We start from the raw sequence: 20,769 nt of genomic DNA, 5'->3' as shown, positions 1-20,769 counted from the left end.
ATTTTCCCGAGAACACAAGACATTCTGGTCCCAGGTAAAATCAATAAGCAGGGCAAAGGCTTCAATACAGTTGCTCGTCAACAACTCTGGAATGGCAATAGAATATATTGAAATGAAAGCTGAATTTTTAATTTTCCAAAAATGTTCAAATGTGTGTGAATTCTTAAGGAACCAAACTTCTGAGGTCATCGGTCCCTAGACTTACACACTACTTAAACTAACGCAATGCTAAGGACAACACTCACACACATGCCCGAGGGAGGACTTGAACCTCTGGTGGGAGAGGCAGCACTAAATTTTGCATTTAAGAAATTTTTCACACAGGAGGATTGAACAGACATACCATTGTTTGATGATCAGACAGACTTCCATATGGAGGACATAATAACAGGCATTAATAGGCATACCCTGGTATACAGGAGCAACTGAAAGAAATGAAAACAAACAAGGCACAAGGTAAAGATGGAATCCCAATTTGGTTTAACCAAGTGTACTGTATGGCATTGGTCCCTTACTTAACCTCCATTTCTCATGAATTTCTCACCTCGAGCAAAGTACCAAGCAACTGGAAAAAGTGCAGGTGACTGCTGTGTATAAGAAGAATTTGATCTGCATAATTACAGATCAATATCCTTAACATCAGTTTACTGCAGAATTCTTGAACATATTCTCATTTTAATACAACAAATTTCATTTAATGGGAAAAAGCTTATGTCCACAAATCATCGCAGTTTAGAAAGCACAGCTTCTGTGAAATTCATCTTGCTCTTTTCTCACATGGTATCCTGAGAACAATGGATGAAGAGCAACAGACAGATTTTGTATTCCCAGATTTCCAGAAAGCATTTTCCATGGTACCCCATAGAAAACTATTAATTAAGGTATGGGCATACAGAATAGATTCCCAGATACGTGAGTGACTCAAAGACTTCTCAAGTAATTGAACCCAGTATGTTGTTCTCGACAGTGAGTGTTCATCGGACACAAGGATATCATCAGGAGTGCCCTAGGAAATGTGCCAGACCAACTCTTATCCTCCATACACATAACCGATCTGATGGACAGGTTGAGCACCAATCTGCAGTGTTCACTGATGATGTTGTAATGTGACTACAGAATGATACAAGATGACATAGACAAAATTTCTAGCTGGTGTGGTAAATGGTAGTTACCTTTAAATATAGAAAAATGTGAGTTAATGCAGATGAGTAGGAAAAAAAGAGTCCCATAATGTTCGGATGCAGCATTACTAGCATGCTGCTTGACACAGTCACATAAATTAAATACCTAGCCACAACATTGCAAAGCAATATGAAATGGAACAAAGGAAAGGTGAATGGTTGACTTTGGCTTATTAGGAGAATTTTAGAAAAGTGTGGTTCCTCTGTACAGGAGACCACATACAGAACACTAGTGTGCCACATTATTGAGTAGGCCCTACTGCTCGAGTGTTTGGGGTCTCCATCCATTTGGATTAAAGGAAGACATCAAAGAAATTCAGAGGCTAACATTACAATAAACTTACATGACAATAAAAGATTTAATGTAAATATGGTATCAACTAAAAAACGCATTACAGAATACAAAAAGCAAAGTTTCGTGTGTCAGTGATAGTTCCCAAAATAATATATGAGCAGTAAAACTTAGAATTTAATACATGTATTTAAGAAGACAAAAAGGGGGAAATAATGTGATACAGAAATTGTAGTTTACACTATCCTCGAGCAATGCATCACAATCACATTTAAAATAGAATTCCTGACACAAAATTGCTAAAATTAATTCTAAAACAATTTTTTAGTGACGAAAAAGATGCTTCTCTGATTTCCATCACTTTTATTTTCCACCCAGTTCAATAACTACAGAATCAGTGAATACTGATTCTGACCTTTCACAGGCATTCATAGCCATACAACTCGTGCTTGGCAATGCTACAGACAGAACCAGCAAAGACAACTCTATTCACATACCAGTCGAAGACTTTCAACCTGTTCAAAATATGCTGACAAGTATCATTTTCCAGTCTCTTTGTCCTGAATGCGGACACTATAAATTGGCAATCAAGCACAAGCATAAACCAACTGGAATTAAGACTGCCATAAGGAAGAGGAATGGTGAGGGGAAACAAGCCTTGCCTCTCTCTTGCATGAAAGCCAGCCCACCTACATGTTCTGTTTTTCTGTGAAAGCAGAACTGACAAACGGTCATACCAATCACCAATTCCTTCTGGTGCTGTGATGGTCATGATTAACTCTGTGATGGAGCAGGATTAGTCTTTTCACTCATTTAAAATAAGAAATGAAAGCAATGAGCAATGCACAATACAAAGCATTCAGTAATTGCTACTGTGCAATTGCTTGCTGAGATTGTCAGTGTCGTAAACAAAATAGTTCAGGCCCAACTTCTACCACTATTTGATGCACCCACAGTTCAAAACAGCTACCACCAAACACTGCAACATGAAAGTGCCCAAAGCGTCCATATTATATCAACTATTGAACTTCAGCTAGCAGACAAATGTTCACATTTCTTTCCTTGAAGATGTTAGGTCACACGGCTGAGTCCTGTGTTTCATTACATAGTGTATCTTACAGAGACCATTCAACCACCCACAACTGATGTGTCACCAGAACATTGAGCACACCAATATGTCATTGTGTTTGTGGAATTTTTATTTTGTAAACATGTTCTTATGCACATTATCTTTCCGAATTGGGTGTTGCCAGATGATGTGCAGTACCAATAACTGAAATTGGTTACATTTTTGAAATAGTAAAGCTATTTCAAACTACCTCTGAAAAAACAGTTCATCTGGATACAAATCACAATGAAATAGCATTTACTGGGTAATTTTGCATTTTTGCGTTTTGAGGCAGAATTTGCATCTATACTTGCATTTATTGCAAATGCAAATTTTTCAGATCCCCACAGATCAAACATTATGTTTTTGCTATTCGCCTCCATTATCATAAATAAATATTTCCACTCATTTGAATTATGCAAAGGAATTTTGCTGTCAAAATCCAGGATGAAAGGTGCATAAACCTTTTCTAACAACATCAGTGCAAAGACTTAAAAACAAACTAACTAATCTGTGTGTAAAATAATGGAAGTATTTCAATGGCGAAATGTATAACAATATAAACAGACAAACTCGTTGAGTAAAGATAACAATAGATTAAAGGTAATTCCCACACCATGGGACAAAAGCACTCAGTGAATACAAATACAGCTAATAGTTATTAAAAATACAGTTTTCTGGATTCAAGGATGATGAAAACTGACCTGCTTGCAGCCATAATTGTAAGCAAAGTAGTAATAATAACATTAATTTATATGTGACTCCTTTCCAACTATGCTCCAAAATGTAATGAGTAAAACTAAGAGAAAGTTGCGTAAAGATTCATCTTGCCTGAAGCATTCAGCTATCTTTAACCTTGTCTGCATTTATTGTATTACATTTGTTCTCATTCTACCGTCTGTTTCAATAGTTTTAAACAAGACATGCCACATTCAGTGTGGCTTCTTCACTGTAACTCATATGAATTTTGCCTGCACTTTGAGATAATTATGTCCTCCATACCAAAACATTCTAATTACAGTTTCTTTGGCAATAACTTTAATAAATACAGGTACAGAACTTGCACAGATCATCAGCAGCCGTACATCAACATGACAACACTGAATTTTCTTGTTCATACCTATCCAACATCAAATAAAACTCAATCTAATATTATATGAGACACTGGAAAACAAACTGAAAGTATTAGTGATTCGGTGGTTTGATAATTCAAGTACCAAAATGAATCTGCCAAATGCTAAAAAGAAAATCACAACTCCTTACTGGGCGGTTATGACAGGTGGCAGTTGCAGCTGCTAGTACTTGAGGTTGGTACTGACGGTGCAACAGTGGTGGCAACAAGAGATGAGCAGGCGACACTGCAGCTACCCATCGACACCATTCTCCCATATCTGCAGGGTGGAGAAGTAACCCTGAGGCCAGAGATAGTACAAGGCCAACAAGGCCCACCAACAGAGAACTTACAGACCACACACGAACTGCTAGTGCCACTACTGTCGCCATTGTCTGCAGGGCAAGGAATTGCAGCAACATGTAGCCTGAAAGCATACATAACATAATTATATTCACTGCATAATGTGGCCATTTATATTATAATTCTTAAAAGAGCCCAAAACTATTCATCTCATAGGAATCATTTATTTTAAAGATTCTGAAAAGTAGTTTCATATTTAAAAAAATTTCTACTCTTAAAATGGGATTGAACTTTTTTCTCTACATTCTGTGTTTATTCCTATTTCTTTTCTTTCTTTATTTTTGCTGTATATCATATACACTGATAGTGATCACACATTTTTCACAGTTAGGAAAGTTAGACTGCATGAAAACTATTGCAATGGATTTGGAATTGGTGACACAGGGGCAGAAGGGGAAAGGTGTCCACAACACCACTGATCCTGTATCAGAACATTCACACCTTCTTCTGGCAGATGCAGTCATAATTGTGGCAGTAAGTTTCATGACAGACAATGATGACTATTGAGAAAGGAAGCTCAGCAAACACATTTGATTTGACATGGCTCAGTCACTGAGAAGCTATCATCCATTTACACTTGTTGTTTTACTTTTAGAACTGTCTTTCATAAAATATTTCTGTTGTCAATTACTTATTATTATTATTATTATTTAATGTTGTAAATCATGAATTTTGTGTTGTAATACTAATTACAACTATCATGTGTGTTTCATGTTATATACACGAATGGAAAAAAATCACAACACCAAGGAGGAATTGTGAGACATAAACAAAAGCTGGCAAATGTGTTTCTGCATCTGAAAGATGATGTATATTCCAATTTTATGCCATTCACATAGGACTGCCACTAGTAGTGTCACTATGAGGATGCAAATCAAGTTTGCTTCAAATACACACTTTAACAGTCATGAGCATTAGTTACCTTTGAGATTGTACATGGTGAGTTGATGTTAGTCAAAAATGTCTTTAAAGCAGCAAAGATGCCATTATAAACATGCCACTGAGTTTGAACGAGGTCATGTAATAGGGATATAAGAAGGTGGACATCCCTACTGTGGAACTGTATTAAGACTGGGCAGAAATGTAGCCATTGTACATGATTGCTGGCAGTGGTGGTCATGAGAATATATAGTCGCAAGATGACTGGGCTCCAGGTGGCCTCATGCCACTACTGGGACAGAAGATCATCAGGTTTGGCATATGGCTCTGGTGCATCATACTGCATCTGCAGAACCAATTTGAGCAACAGTTGGCACCACAGTGACATAACAAACAGTTACGAATCAGTTATTTCAAGGACAGCTCTGAGCTAGATACCTTGTAGCAGGCATTCCACCAACCACTGCCATTTGTGACTTCAGTGGTATAAAGAAAGCGCTTGTCGAAGGGCGGGATGGAGGTCTGTTGTGTTTTATGATGAAAACTGGTTCTGCCTCAGTGCCAGTGATGGCTGTGTGTTGGTTAGGAGGAGGCCAATTGAGGGTCTCCAACCAACCTGTATACGTCCTATACACACTGGGCCTACACCTAGAATTATTGTCTGGGGTGAAATTTCGTATGACAACAGGAGCACTTTTGTGGTTATCCCCTGACTGCAAATTTGTATGTCAATCTGGTAATTCAACTTGTTGAGCAGCCATTCATGAAGAGCATTCCAGTGGTTGTTTTCCAACACGATAACAGAACATATGGAACATCTTCAGATGACAACTCCAGTGTTATCCACAAACAGCATTAACAATCTCTGTGTTGACTGATCAAGTGCAACAGGTATGAAATTCTATCCCACAAACTGACATCAACACCTGTACAACACAATGCATGCACATTTGCACACTAGCATTCAATATTCTGGCAGTTACACCTGCCATTAATGTACCAGCATTTCATATTTGCAATGGCTTATCTTGCACTACACTTTTTTTTCCATCAGTGTATTACCTTCACAAGTGTATTACCCATCACATATTAGTGCACAATTGTTTTTTGACCCTGAAATCTGTCCTTATGCTGAGACACATTTCATCAAAATTGATCAACTGTGATAGAGAATGGGCAGTTAAAAAAATGTAAATACAAAAATTAATGAAGAAACTTTTTTAAAATATATAACTAGGGTAAATTAATTACACAGTGGTTGGCTCTTGCACAGTCATTGATACCTAGGTTACATTTTTCCTTGTGATAAGTTTTTTAACATTTTCTGCTTGAACATGTATAATTACATGCATAAGAAAGTTAGGGTATTCACATATATGTTATTTATGCACAAAACTTTGCACTGCAGAAACAGGGAAAGTCATGAATGACATCTGTGTGCAATACTTACAATTAGATTTAAGGATGTTTATCAGTATATTTCTGAGCACATTTATGTCAATTGCATGTTATATGTGCATTTAATGGAACTGACATGAATTTGCCATGTTACATCTGCACTTCCCCTCATGAGCCATGGACCTTGCCAAGGTTGTATGGTATCAGTTCCTCAACAATACAAACACCTGTATCATAGGTGCACCCTATTTGTGGAGACGCCAGAAAAACATGTGTTTCCTGGAGAGTGGCAGCAGCCTTTTCAGTAGATGCAGGGGCAACAGTCTGGATGAGTGACTGATCTGGCCTCGTTAATGTTAGCTAATGTGGACTTGTGCTGCTGGTACTGTGAATGACTGAAAGCAAGGGGGCACTAAAGCCATTATTTTTCTACCAGGCATGCAGCTTTTCTTAAGGTTAAATGATTATGGCATCCTCCTTAGTAAAATATTCTGGAGGTAAAATAGTGCCCCAATTAGATCTCTGGGCGAGGATTACTCAGGAGGGTATCATCTTCAGGAAAAGCAAAACTGTCATTCTATAGGTTGGATCATAGTTAGAGCATAGTTAGATCACTTAATCGGGTAAGGGGGTTAGAGATTTAAAAAGAGAAATGGATAGATTGAAGTTGGATATAGTGGGATTGTTGAAGTGTAGAGGCAGGAAAAACAGGACATCTGGTCAGGTCAGTACAAGGTTGTAAATACAGCCTCAAATAGGATTAATGTAGAAATAGGTCTAATAATAAACATCAAAATAGGAATGCAGGTTACTTACTATGAACAAATGAATGAATTATCATACCCAAAATGGACATGATGCCAACACCCACCTAGCAGTTCAAGTTTATATGCCAACCAGCTCCACAAATGATGAAGAAATTGAAAGAATGTATGAAGAGATAAAAGAAATTATTTAGATGGTTAAAGGAGAGGAACATGTAACTGTGATGGTGGAATGGAATTCAACAGTAGGAGAAGGAAGTGATGGAAAAATAACAGAAAAATACAGATTGTGTTGAAAAGAATGAAAAAGGATTTTGGGTGGTAGAATTTTGCACAAAGATAATTTAATCTCACTAACGCCTGGTTTAAGAACCATGTGAGAAGGCTGTACTCTTTGAAGATGCTAAAGACACTGGAAGCTTTGATACTTCTTATATAGTGGTATGATAGTGGTAAGGCAGAGATTTTGAAACAAAATTTTCAAGAGGAAGACATTCCCAAGGGCAGATGTAAATTCTGACCATAATTTATTGGTTAATTAAGGAAATTAAGGAGACGGGAGATGGATAAGCTGAAAGAACCAGAGATTATTGAGAGTTTTAGAGTGAGCATTAGATAATGTTTGAGTGTAATGAGAGAAAGGAATACAGTAGAAGACAAATGAACAGTTTTGAGAGATGACATAGTGAAGGCAGCACAGAATCATTAATGAATTTAATTGATGAAAGCAGAGAATATAAAAATAGGGCAAATAAAGCTGTTGAAATGAACTACAGAAGTATAAAAAATGAGACTGATAGAAAGTGAAAAATGGCTAAACAGGAATGGCTAGAGAGCAAATACAAGGCTGTAGAAGCATGTATAAGGAGGAAGGGTAGATAGCCCCTACAGAAAGATCCTACAGAAAGATTAAAGAGATTCTGGAGAAAAGAGAAGCAACTGTATGAATATCAAGAGCTCAGATGGCAAGACACTGCTAAGCAAAGCAGAAAAGTGTTAAGGAATATATAGAGGGGCTCTACAAGGGAAATTAGTTTGAAGACATCATTATAGAAAGGAAAGAGAAAGTAGATGAAGATGAGTTGGGAGATATGATCTGTGGAAATAAATTGGCAGAGCACTGAAAGATCTATGTCAAAGAAAGGCCCCTGCAGAAGATGACATTCCATCAGAATTGTTGAAATTCTTGGAAGAGCCAGCCATGACAGAACGATTTCACCTAATTTGCAAGATATGAGGCAGCAAAATACTGTCTGACTTCAAGAACGGTTCCAAAGAAAACAGGTGCTGACAGGTGTGAATATTGCCACACTATCAGCTTAATAAATAGCATTTTATGAAAAGGATAGGTTGCTACTCACCATATAGAGGAGATGAGCTGGAGACAGGCATGACAAAAAGACTGCTAAAAATGTGAGCTGTTAGCCAAACAGCATTCTTCCGAAGTAGACAAAAATTACACACACACACACACACACACACACACACACACACACACACACACACACAAGTACAACTCACATACACATGACCACTGTTTCTGACACTTAACAAGTGACAGTTGCAAAACATTTACACAAAGTAGTTACAGAAGAATTGGTAGAAACCAACCAAGGGGAAGATCAGTTTACATTCCATATAAATGCTGGAATATTAAAAAGGAAAAAAACTCCCTAACATTCTGCAGGAGATTAGGAAGCATTTTTCCTCTTTAATATTATTATCATGTTCTGTCAAGCAGCAATGGCAAATTTGGTTAATGTTAAATGCAGGAACACATGAGGCAATATTAGCCTTACAACTTATCTTACAAGATAGGTTAAGGAAAGGTAATTTTTATTTTCGCATTTTCCCATACTAATTGAGGGTGTAGTGCAAACTATCACACACGGCCCAGGCAATATTTGAACATATATACAACTGATTCACAAGAAAAAGTTTAAATTTCAATCTCAAAAAGACTCAGACTTTTCAGTTTTGAACAAACCGAAATTACTTGGTGGTACCAGCAATAAACATTAATGGTGATACACTCAATGAACAAATGAAGAAGTATTGTTAAATTTTGTGAGTTCCAACAACAAAGAAAAATAAAATGAAGTTAACATATAAATGAAGTAATAAAAAGTGTCCAATGCAGCTCATTCATTTTGCATACTTTCATGCCCTGTTAGCTTACAAAATTATTTTATATGGTGAGTCAGCGTATGTAAGGAAAGTATTCATTCAGTAAGGGTTAACAATCATAATACTGCTGAACATTAGAAATGCAACACCTGGAAGTACATAAAATAATGACATTTGACTGATGTTGTGTATCCAGTATATAAGGAAGAATACATGATTATACTTGTTAGGGATTTGGAGGTATACAGGGTGCAACATGTAGTACACAGAGCTGCCAGCTGGTCATTGTGTCTGGGTTTGAATGACAGAAACAGGACCATCATTCCGTGCCATTTCTCATCTATTAGCAGCAGCAATTGAGAGATTCATACCTCATAAATTGGTAAGAGATGGAACGGATTCCCCGTGGTACACAAAAAAGGTCCGAACGCTGTTGCAGAGGCAACGGAAAAAGCATGCGAAGTTCAGAAGAACGCGAAATCCCGAAGATGGGCTAAAATTTACAGACGCGCGAAATTTGGCACGTACTTCGATGCGAGATGCCTTTAATAGGTTCCACAATGAAACATTGTCTCGAAATTTGGTAGAAAATCCGAAGAAATTCTGGTCGTATGTAAAATACACAAGCGGCAAGACACAGTCAATACCTTCGCTGCGCAGTGCCGATGGTACTGTTATCGACGACTGTGCTGCTAAAGCGGAGTTATTGAACGCAGTTTTCCGAAATTCCTTCACCAGGGAAGACGAATGGAATATTCCAGAATTTGAAACACGAACATCTGCTAGCATGAGTTTCTTAGAAGTAGATACCTTAGGGGTTGCGAAGCAACTCAAATCGCTTAATACGGGCAAGTCTTCAGGTCCAGATTGTATACCGATTAGGTTCCTTTCAGATTACGCTGATACTATAGCTCCCTACTTAGCACTCATATACAACCGCTCGCTCACCGATAGATCTGTACCTACAGATTGGAAAATTGCGCAGGTCGCACCAGTGTTTAAGAAGGGTAGTAGGAGTAATCCATTTAACTACAGACCTATATCATTGACGTCGGTTTGCAGTAGGGTTTTGGAGCATATACTGTATTCAAACATTATGAACCACCTCGAAGGGAACGATCTATTGACACGTAATCAGCATGGCTTCAGAAAACATCGCTCTTGTGCAACGCAGCTAGCTCTTTATTCGCACGAAGTAATGGCCGCTATCGACAGGGGATCTCAAGTTGATTCCGTATTTCTAGATTTCCGGAAAGCTTTTGACACCGTTCCTCACAAGCGACTTCTAATCAAGCTGCGGAGCTATGGGGTATCGTCTCAGTTGTGCGACTGGATTCGTGATTTCCTGTCAGGAAGGTCGCAGTTCGTAGTAATAGACGGCAAATCATCGAGTAAAACTGAAGTGATATCAGGTGTTCCCCAGGGAAGCGTCCTGGGACCTCTACTGTTCCTGATCTATATAAATGACCTGGGTGACAATCTGAGCAGTTCTCTTAGATTGTTCGCAGATGATGCTGTAATTTACCGTCTAGTAAGGTCATCCGAAGACCAGTATCAGCTGCAAAGCGATTTAGAAAAGATTGCTGTATGGTGTGTCAGGTGGCAGTTGACGCTAAATAACGAAAAGTGTGAGATGATCCACATGAGTTCCAAAAGAAATCCGTTGGAATTCGATTACTCGATAAATAGTACAATTCTCAAGGCTGTCAATTCAACTAAGTACCTGGGTGTTAAAATTACGAACAACTTCAGTTGGAAGGACCACATAGATAATATTGTCGGGAAGGCGAGCCAAAGGTTGCGTTTCATTGGCAGGACACTTAGCAGATGCAACAAGTCCACTAAAGAGACAGCTTACACTACACTCGTTCGTCCTCTGTTAGAATATTGCTGCGCGGTGTGGGATCCTTACCAGGTGGGATTGACGGAGGACATCGAAAGGGTGCAAAAAAGGGCAGCTCGTTTTGTATTATCGCGGTATAGGGGAGAGAGTGTGGCAGATATGGTAAGCGAGTTGGGATGGAAGTCATTACAGCATAGACGTTTTTTGTCGCGGCGAGACCTTCTTACGAAATTTCAATCACCAACTTTCTCTTCCGAATGCGAAAATATTTTGTTGAGCCCAACCTACATAGGTAGGAATGATCATCAAAATAAAATAAGAGAAATCAGAGCTCGAACAGAAAGGTTTAGGTGTTCGTTTTTCCCGCTCGCTGTTCGGGAGTGGAATAGTAGAGAGATAGTATGATTGTGGTTCGATGAACCCTCTGCCAAGCACTTAAATGTGAATTGCAGAGTAGTCATGTAGATGTAGATGTATGCCAGAGTTCACGAGTCAGAGTGCGGGCAAGTGGTGGTGGCTGTTCTCTTGGCAATCCATGAGCAGAACTTTTCAATGGTTGCTGTACTTGTATGACAACAAAGAATCAAATCTTGCAGTGTTTGTTCTCCTTGGATTCTCCATACATGGATAGAAACTTTGTGATGTTGCATGTGTATGACAGACTTGTTCGAAAAGGTAACACAATACCAGCCCTACGTCCAGTGTTGTTTTAGGGTGCACTACTGTTGACCTGCTTCTCTCTGCTGCAGTGTCATGGGATGCTGCAACACTGGTAACCATAGTGACAGTCCATAATGCTCCAGAGCACTTCCCACTGTTCATGTGGATATTTGTCTTGTGGCAAACATGCCCATTTCCAGAAATGAGGTAGGTAATGCAGCTCCACTGTTTTCCACAACCAAGTGAACAGTACGTCTGTCTCCTCAGGTGCTAATAAGATGAGATTGCTGATGTTCTGCAGGGGATTAAGTATGACCTTCCTGAAACCACAGATTCCATATTCTCGTGACAGTCTTATGATCCTGCACAATGTGAGCAGCAGTATCACGGAATAATAAACCGTAGTCTCAGCAGGCCACAGTCCCACCACTGTTGAATTCTGACATTTGCTGGTAGACATTTCTCCTTCTAGGGTCAGGCATAAAACTGTCTCCTCACAAATTACCAACACTCAGACATGATTTCTGAATAAGAAACTGTTATCTAAGTTATCCTTACATATGGAATTACTCATGCCTACTTTGTGTGGCTGCACTGAAGTGCTAATCGTTTATCTATTTGAGCATGTAGCACACTTAATACCAAATTGATGGTTATAACTGTCTTCGAGGTGTTGCAATTTTCATGGCCAGTGGTGCACACATTTTGCAGTGGTCTCCCTTGAGATCTTGGAATATTCCCTCATTTTTCAATGCATTTACTCCTTAATGGTATTTGTTGTTAATAATGTGGGTCAGCCCAACTCGAACAGTGAGTTATGCAACCACAATATGGGGCTTAAAAATAATTTCTGTGTAGACTTAACCTCCTTTTACATGGTTCACAGTTGGGTTCTGTATTTTGGTGCAAAGGTTTATAAAAAATTCTCATCTGATATAACACAAGAAATTGCTAATCTCTATCAACTTAGAAGAAAATTACCTTTTTAGCCCCTCTTGAAAATCATCTGAAGCTCTAGATTGAAGGATTAATGATTCTTACTATGTGAATGACAAATAGTGCTGTTCATAATAAAAAGGTGTCTGATCTTATTGATCATAAATAACAGATCATGATAAACATCAATGTGGTCTTATAGGTATTACACTAGCAGCTGTATGAGATAAATAACAGCTCTTTACTGTAACTTGAGGAAGCAACCGCTTCCTTCCAAAGTATCAGCATCTCTCTTCCAAATTAGCAGTATTTCTGATAACATCTATATTGTAAATTTAGCTTGAGTAAGAACAAATAAGTGTATAGCAGCTTAATGACAGTTAATTGTTACTGCAGTTCCTTACAGCTGCATCACTTTGGTAATGTACTCCTTGATTCATTCTATATCCTTGAAGGTACTCCCTTATGATGACAGCCACACAACATGATGGATTGGTGGATGGATGGATGAATGAATCATTAAACTTTTTTGCATAATTGAAGAGGCACAGAGCAGTTGACAGGCATGTAGGATAGATTATAAACGGACTAGCTTTCAGAACAGGTCAAAAGCTAAACAACTTATTGTTCTTCCTATTTCCCTGTCCATTGTCAGTGTTTCTTCTACTTCATGACAGAACCTTATTCAAAACTGAATTTTCTGTCAATGCTTAGCACTTCATTATTCTTAGTATAATGCTGCACACATGCAGTGTTTTTGAGTTCTGGCATTGTATGTGTGTTACAACACAGTTCCTACAAAATGAACCTAAATGAATGGGAACTTTTTAATGCTGCAGATTACAGGTTTTGAAAAACATTGCTCAGGATCTACAGGCGTATACAGAGCAACCAAGCAAGCAATCAAGGACAGAAATCAAACAATGAACTGCAGTAGGATTTATATAAAGTTAAGGAAATATTACTACTATAGAATACTACTGAAAACTAGGACACTGAGATGACGTGGAAAACAGAAATCTTCCCTTTGATGACAAAGCACAATCAATGGGTGGAGGGGGAAGATATGAATAATGAAATACAAGAGACGAGTAGGTAGAATGAGAAAAAGAGAAGGTGAAAGGGATAAATATTTGGCAACAAGAAAAGAAGTTAAGAGTAACTACAGTTAAGGGTTTGGTGAAAAACAAATAAACTGTCAATCCTAAATCAAGGAATGAACATAACATGGATTTTTATAACACTGTGGAAAAAATTAAATAAGTTAATTTACTAATCTGGTCTCCATAAATGACAATAGAAAAGAAATTATGTGCATTGTGCACTGAGAAAAATTTGCTCTTCTTATAATATTTATGGAAAGGCCACAAAGGAACTGACCAACACGTTCTGAATGTACTTAATGATATCACTGTGCTATGTACACACTCACTGTGGTGTAACAGTTATGGTCACTGTTTGCCAACTTGCAGGTCATCAGTTCGATTCCCACCTTGAGTAATTACTTATCAAGTAAGATTTGTAATTTCTGAAACATTTTGGGACTAACTAACTAACGGAATACTGGAATTTACTAGGTCATATTTGAGACTCGGTTTCAGATTCTATAGAGACATGTACATTGGACAAAAAAATCAGGCCCCCTAAGAAGCAGCACAGTAATACCATGCTAACACTGCCTCCAGTCTTCACAATGGCCTCAATTCGGCAAGGAAGAGAGTCCATAAGTTACTTCAGGTGAGCCATAACCAGCTGAAGCTGATAATGAAGCCCATAGAACTACAAAAAAATGCAAGAATGTTGATTTCTGCACTTCACCCTCTCTTCCAAATAGTCCTAGAAATTTTTTTGTGGAATTAAGACGGAATGATTTAGTGGGCCTGTTGAGTTGCAATAGGGTGCTTGAGCATTTGTCAAAACAAGAATAATTGTGTGCAGTTCTATTACAATGGCTCTTGTCATCTTGGAAGATGGGAGTCTCCACAGTATATTCATCATGCAGATCTACATCCACATTTACATACATAATGCACATGCCACTGTACAGACATGGCATAGCGTACCTCATACCACTACTAATCATTTCCTTTCATGTTCCACTCACAAATAAAGTGAGGGAAAAATGATTATCTATATGCCTCTGTATGAGCCCTAATTTCTCTTTGTCTTATCTTCACGGTCCTTACGCAACATGTACATTAGTGGCAATAGAATCATTCTGCAGCCAGTTTCAAATGCCAGTTCTCTAAATTTCCTCAATAGTGTTCCAAAAAAAGATAGCTTTATCGTCCCTCCAGGGATTTCCATTTGAGTCCATGAAGAATCTCTGTAACACTCACATGATGATCGAACCTGCCAGTAACACATCTAGCAACACATTTCTCAACTACTTCAATGTCTTCCTTCATTTCAACCAGGTGGGGATTCCAACAATTTGAGAACTAGTCTTCTATATGTAGACTCTTTCACAGATGAACCACACTTCTCTAAAATTCACACAACACACCTTAAGTCCACGATTCGCCTTCGTTACTACAATCCTTACATGCTCATTCCATTTCATGTTGCTTTTCAACATTTACACCTACATGTTTAATCACTGTGAGTGTGTCAAGCAGCACACTACCAATGCTGCTTTTGAACACTATTGATTGTTTTTCCTACTCAACTGTATTAACTTATATTTTTCTACATTCACAGTTAGCTGCCATTCATCAAACCAACTAGAAATCTTGTCTAAGTCACCTTGTATCCTCCTACAGTCACTCAATGATGACAATTCCCCATATACCACAGCATCATCGTCAACATTCAGAGAAAGTCAGTTGTATATAAATACGCAAATCATGCAATAGTAGTTGGCGGTGACTTTAACCTACTGAATATATACTGGGACACATATGGATTCATTGCAGGGGGTACAAATAGACAGTCTCGTGAAGTACTTTTGAACATGTTTTCTGAAAATTGTCTTTATCAGCTAGTTTGGCAGCCGACATGCAATGGAAATACGTTTAACCTTATTGCTACAAACAGGCCAGATTTTATGGATAGTGCCAGTACTGAGACAGGGATTAATGATCATGAAGTCATCATAGTGACTATGGTTATGAAAATTAATACATCAATCAAGGGGGCTAGGAATGTGTTTCTGCCTAGAAACAGCAGATAAACAGTTGTTAGCATCTCACTTAGACAATCTACATCTACATCTACATCTACATCTACATCCATACTCTGCAAGCCAGCTGACGGTGTGTGGCAGAGGTTACCTTGAGTACCTCTATCAGTTCTCCCTTCTATTACAGTCTCGTATTGTTCGTGGAAAGGAAGATTGTCGGTATGCCTCTGTGTGGGCTCTAATCTCTCTGATTTTATACTCATGGTCTCTTTGTGAGATATACGTAGGAGGGAGCAATATACTGCTTGACTCCTCAGTGAACTCAGAACTTCAACAAAAGCCCGTACCAAGCTACTGATCGTTTTCTTGCAGAGTCTTCCACTGGAGTTTATCTATCATCTCTGAAATGCTTTTGCAATTATTACATGATCCTATAACAAAGCGCACTGCTCTCCGTTGGACCTTCTCTATCTCTTTTATCAACCCTATCTGGTACAGATCCCACACTGGTGAGCAATATTCAAGCAGTGGGCGAACAAGTGTACTGTAACCTACTTCCTTTGTTTTCGGACTGCATTTCCTTAGGATTCATCCAATGAATCTCAGTCTGGCATCTGCTTTACCGACGATTAATTTTATATGGTCATTCCATTTTAAATCACTCCTAATGCCTGTTCCCAGATAATTTATTGAATTAACTGCTTCCAGTTGCTGACCTGCAACATTGTAGCTTAATAATACAGGATCTTTTTTTTTCTATGTATTTGCAGCACATTACACTTGTCTACACTGAGATTCAAATGCCATTCCATGCACCATGCATCAATTCGTTGCAGATCCTCCTGCATTTCAGTACAATTTTCCATTGTTACAACCTCTCAATATACAGCATCATCTTCAAAAAGCCTCAGTGAGCTTTTGATGTTATCCACAAGGTCATTTATATATACTGTGAATAGCAACAGTCCTATGACACTCCCCTACAGCATACCTGAAATCACTCTTACTTCGGAAGACTTCTCTCCATTGAGAATGACATGCTGCGTTCTGTTATCTAGGAACTCCTCAATCCAATCACACAATTGGTCTCATAGTCCATACACTCTTACTTTGTCCATTAAACGACTGTGGGGAACTGTATCAAACACCTTACAGAAGTCAAGAAACATGGCATCTAACTGGGAACCCGTGTCTATGGCCCTCTGAGTTTCGTGGATGAATAGAACGAGCTGGGTTCCACATGATCGTCTTTTTCGAAACTCATGCTGATTCCTACAGAGTAGATTTCTAGTCTCCAGAAAAGTCAATATACTCGAACACAATATGTGTTCCAAAATTCTACAACTGATCGACGTAAGAGATACAGGTCTATAGTTCGATGTCCCTTCTTGAAAACGGGGATGACCTGTGCCCTTTTCCAATCTTTTGGAACACTACGCTCTTCTAGAGACCTACAGCACACCGCTGCAAAAAGGGTGCAAGTTCCTTCGCATAGTCTGTGAAAAATCAAACTGGTATCCTATCAGGTCCAGTGGCCTTTCCTCTTTGAGCAATTTTGATTGTTTTCTATCCCTCTGGCATCTATTTCAATATGAACCACTTTGTCATCTGTGCGACAATCTAGAGAAGGAACTACAGTGCAGTCTTCCTTTGTGAAACAGCTTTGGAAAAAGACATTTCATATTTTGGCCTTTTAGTTTGTCGTCCTCTGTTTCAGTACCATTTTGGTCACAGTGTGAATGGACACTTTGTTTTGATCCACCTATCGCTTTGACATAAGACCAAAATTTCTTAGGATTTTCTGCCAAGTCAGTACATAGAACTTTACTTTTGAATTTGTTGAACGCCTCTCGCATAGCCCTTCTCACACTACATTTCACTTTGTGTAATTTTTGTTTGTCTGCAAGGCTTTGGCTATGTTTATGTTTGGTGTGAAATTCCCTTTGCTTCCGTAGCAGTTTTCTAACTCGATTGTTGCACCACAGTGGCAAGGAATTGACTAGTAGTGTTACAGTGTACCTTCCACCACACACTGTGTGGTGGCTTGAGGAATATGTGTGTAGATGTAGATACAGCTGCAGATTGCTGGCTGATCATCCTGTCTATCACATCAATTATGTATGTAAAGAATAAGAATGGTCCAATCACATTTTCATGCAGCACTCCTATGACACCCTTGTGTATGATTAATACTCACTGTCCAGGACAACATACTTGGTTCTAAAGCTTTGTCACCGAAAGGATCGAAAGAAGCATGCTGGTTCATATTTCCAGCATTATGGATGAGTAGATCCAAGTCATGATATTACTAACACCCCCAAAAAACAATGAGTCACCACAGATCTAAAATACCCCCTCCACACATAGCAGTTTAAATTTCTCACGGGGTTGTTAGTGCACTTGGAACCTTTCGTTACTTCAAAAATGCATAATAGAGACTCACATGAGCTCACTACATACAGCCAGTCAGTTACAGTCCAGTTTCTATGTTGTCTGGCCCATTGTAGATGTGCAGCTTTATGTGCTGCAGTTTCTGTCAGAGTTAAAATTGAATTTCACTGACAAGGCAACAACTATTCTTTCACCTCGTTACATGGTTTCAAGTGGAATACTACTGCTTACAGACATGGTGGACAGTCAGTGTTCATATACCAACAAAGTGGATGCCTTCATTCATGGTACTGCCACAGACACATCTAAGTGTGACAGCTCCTTTCCACCATTCTGTCATGTCTCCAAATTGACCCATCTGACTGCGATGATTCCATACAAAATACACACACATCACTATGCCGCCATGACTTATGTCAGCAGGGATGGGTCACATCATTGCCTGGTATGAATTCCACGTCGGCCGGGGTGGCTGAGCGGTTATAGGTGCTACAGTCTGGAACCGCACGACCACTGCGGCCACAGGTTTGAATCCTGCCTAGGGCATGGATGTGTATGATTTCCTTAGGTTAGTTAGGTTTAAGTAGTTCTAAGTTCTAGGGGACTGATGACCTCAGACGTTAAGTCCCATAGTGCTCAGAGCAATTTTTTTATGGATTCCACACCAACTACAGTGCTCAAATTTGTCCAGTGTCCTCTTTTAAGGGGGCAACTAATAGTTTGCCTGGTGATATTAGTTTGTTGGAGATGCTAGGTATCTCGGTCACTGAAATCACTCTGAGGTCACAAGTCAAGAGATACCTCCTCCAGTGTAGTGCAGCAACTCGACGTGGCATGGACTTGACATGGCATGGACTCAACAAGTCATTGGGTGTCCCTCCAGAAATACAGAGCCATGCTGCCTCTATAGCCATCTGTAATTCTGAAAGTATTGCTGGTGCAGGATATTGTTCACAAACTGACCTCTTGATTATGTTCCACAGATGTTTGATATGATTCGTGTCAAGCAATCTGGGTACCCAAATCATTTGCTCAAATTGTCCAGAATGTTCTTCAAACCAGTTGCAAACAACTGTGGCCTGGTGGCATGGTACATTGGCATCCATAAAAATTGTACCATTATTTGGGAACATGAAGTCCATAAATGGCTGCAAATGGTCTGCATAACCATTTCCATTTTCCAGTCATCTGGGGTCCAACCGACACAGTCACAAGCCCAGTTGAGGCACTGTAGGTGATGTTGTGCTGTTAGCAAAGGCCTTTGTATCAGTTGTCTGCTGCAATTGCCCATTAATGCCAAATTTTGCTGCAATGAGCTAATGGATTCATTCGTCATAACTCCCACATTGATTTCTATTGTTATTTTACACATTGTTGCTTATCTGTTAGCCTGTTAGCGCTGACAATCCTATGCACATGTCACTGCTTTTGGTCATTAAGTGAAGGGAATCAGCCACTGCACTGTCTGTGGTGAGAGGTAATGCTTAAAATTTGGTGTTCTAGGCACACTCTTCACACTGTGGATCTCTGAATATTGAATTCTCTAACAATTTCTGAAGTGAAATGTCCCATGCATCTAGCTCCATCCACTATTCCACATCCTAGGTCTGTTAATTCCCATCACGTAGCCATAATCATGTTGAAAACCTTTCCACATGATTCACCTGGGTACAAATGATGACTCTGCCAATGCAGTGTCATTTTAAACCTCATGTACATGATACTACCACCATCTGTGTATGTGCATATTGCTAACACATGACTTTTGTCACCCCAGTGTATGATACTGTAGTGGACAGAGATGTGGACTTGTAGTATCAAATGTCATGGGTTCATGTACCACTTCCTTGTGAGTTTTTTGATTCACCTTTGAACTTTGTAAAAAATTCTGGGACTTTCTTGTTACTTTAACAGAATTCTCTCTTCGCCTCTCTCTCTCTCTCTCTCTCTCTCTCTCTCTCTCTCTCTCAGAAGTGACTATGTTCCATTAAGTGGATATGCTAGAGAATATGGGTGTACAAATTGCAAGAGCATTTTCTATGTCATTGTCTGATTTGATGGCAAATCAGTACTTATTTATTCATCCAAAAATCACCATAACAGCACAAGATTTCTGATGTCATGGAAACATCACTGCTTCCTTGAGCAATCTTATAAATGCTCTGCACTGAACACACACAAAACATTTAATATCTCAAGTTTAGAACTGAAAACCTGAAAACCATTAAGCATGCAGTGGTGCTAACATGCACAGCATTAAGGGTCTCTCCAAAATGCTTCTTTTAGTATGATTTGGTGTAATAAAGTGTTGAGAAAAATGACATTGTCAAATATGCTACCTATAGATTTTATCTTGACATTAACTTTTTGTATTATTCTAGTAGTCAATTATGAAATGGAAAAAAGATGAAATGAATATTGCTAGTGCATGATACTATCACTCCCACCCCTGAAACAGACAGTCAGACAGACAGATTCACAGACTGATTTACAGCATAGACCGAGGTGTAGGTTAGTTCCGATAGGTAAATGTCGCAGCCTTCCCCAGTATGGAAACCGTGAGCTGCCCTTGCTGTATGTTATCTTAATTGGTAA

The 20,769-nt window shown here is 38.9% G+C and overlaps 1 protein-coding gene across 1 annotated transcript in view; it reads right to left on the bottom strand.

Moving 5' to 3' along the window:
- Window positions 1-20,769, bottom strand: part of LOC126298783 (ATP-binding cassette sub-family G member 8) — a 290,336-nt gene that overhangs the window by 11,858 nt on the left and 257,709 nt on the right. The window contains exon 15 of the mRNA XM_049990244.1: window positions 3,845-4,119. Within this exon, the coding sequence (XP_049846201.1) occupies window positions 3,845-4,119 (275 nt within the window). The remainder of the gene's footprint in view (window positions 1-3,844; window positions 4,120-20,769) is intronic.

This window comes from Schistocerca gregaria, chromosome X (assembly GCF_023897955.1).
Source record: "Schistocerca gregaria isolate iqSchGreg1 chromosome X, iqSchGreg1.2, whole genome shotgun sequence".
Classification (NCBI taxonomy): domain Eukaryota; kingdom Metazoa; phylum Arthropoda; class Insecta; order Orthoptera; family Acrididae; genus Schistocerca; species Schistocerca gregaria.
Note: the sequence above shows the minus strand (reverse complement) of the source record. Positions and strands in the feature narration are given on the sequence as shown.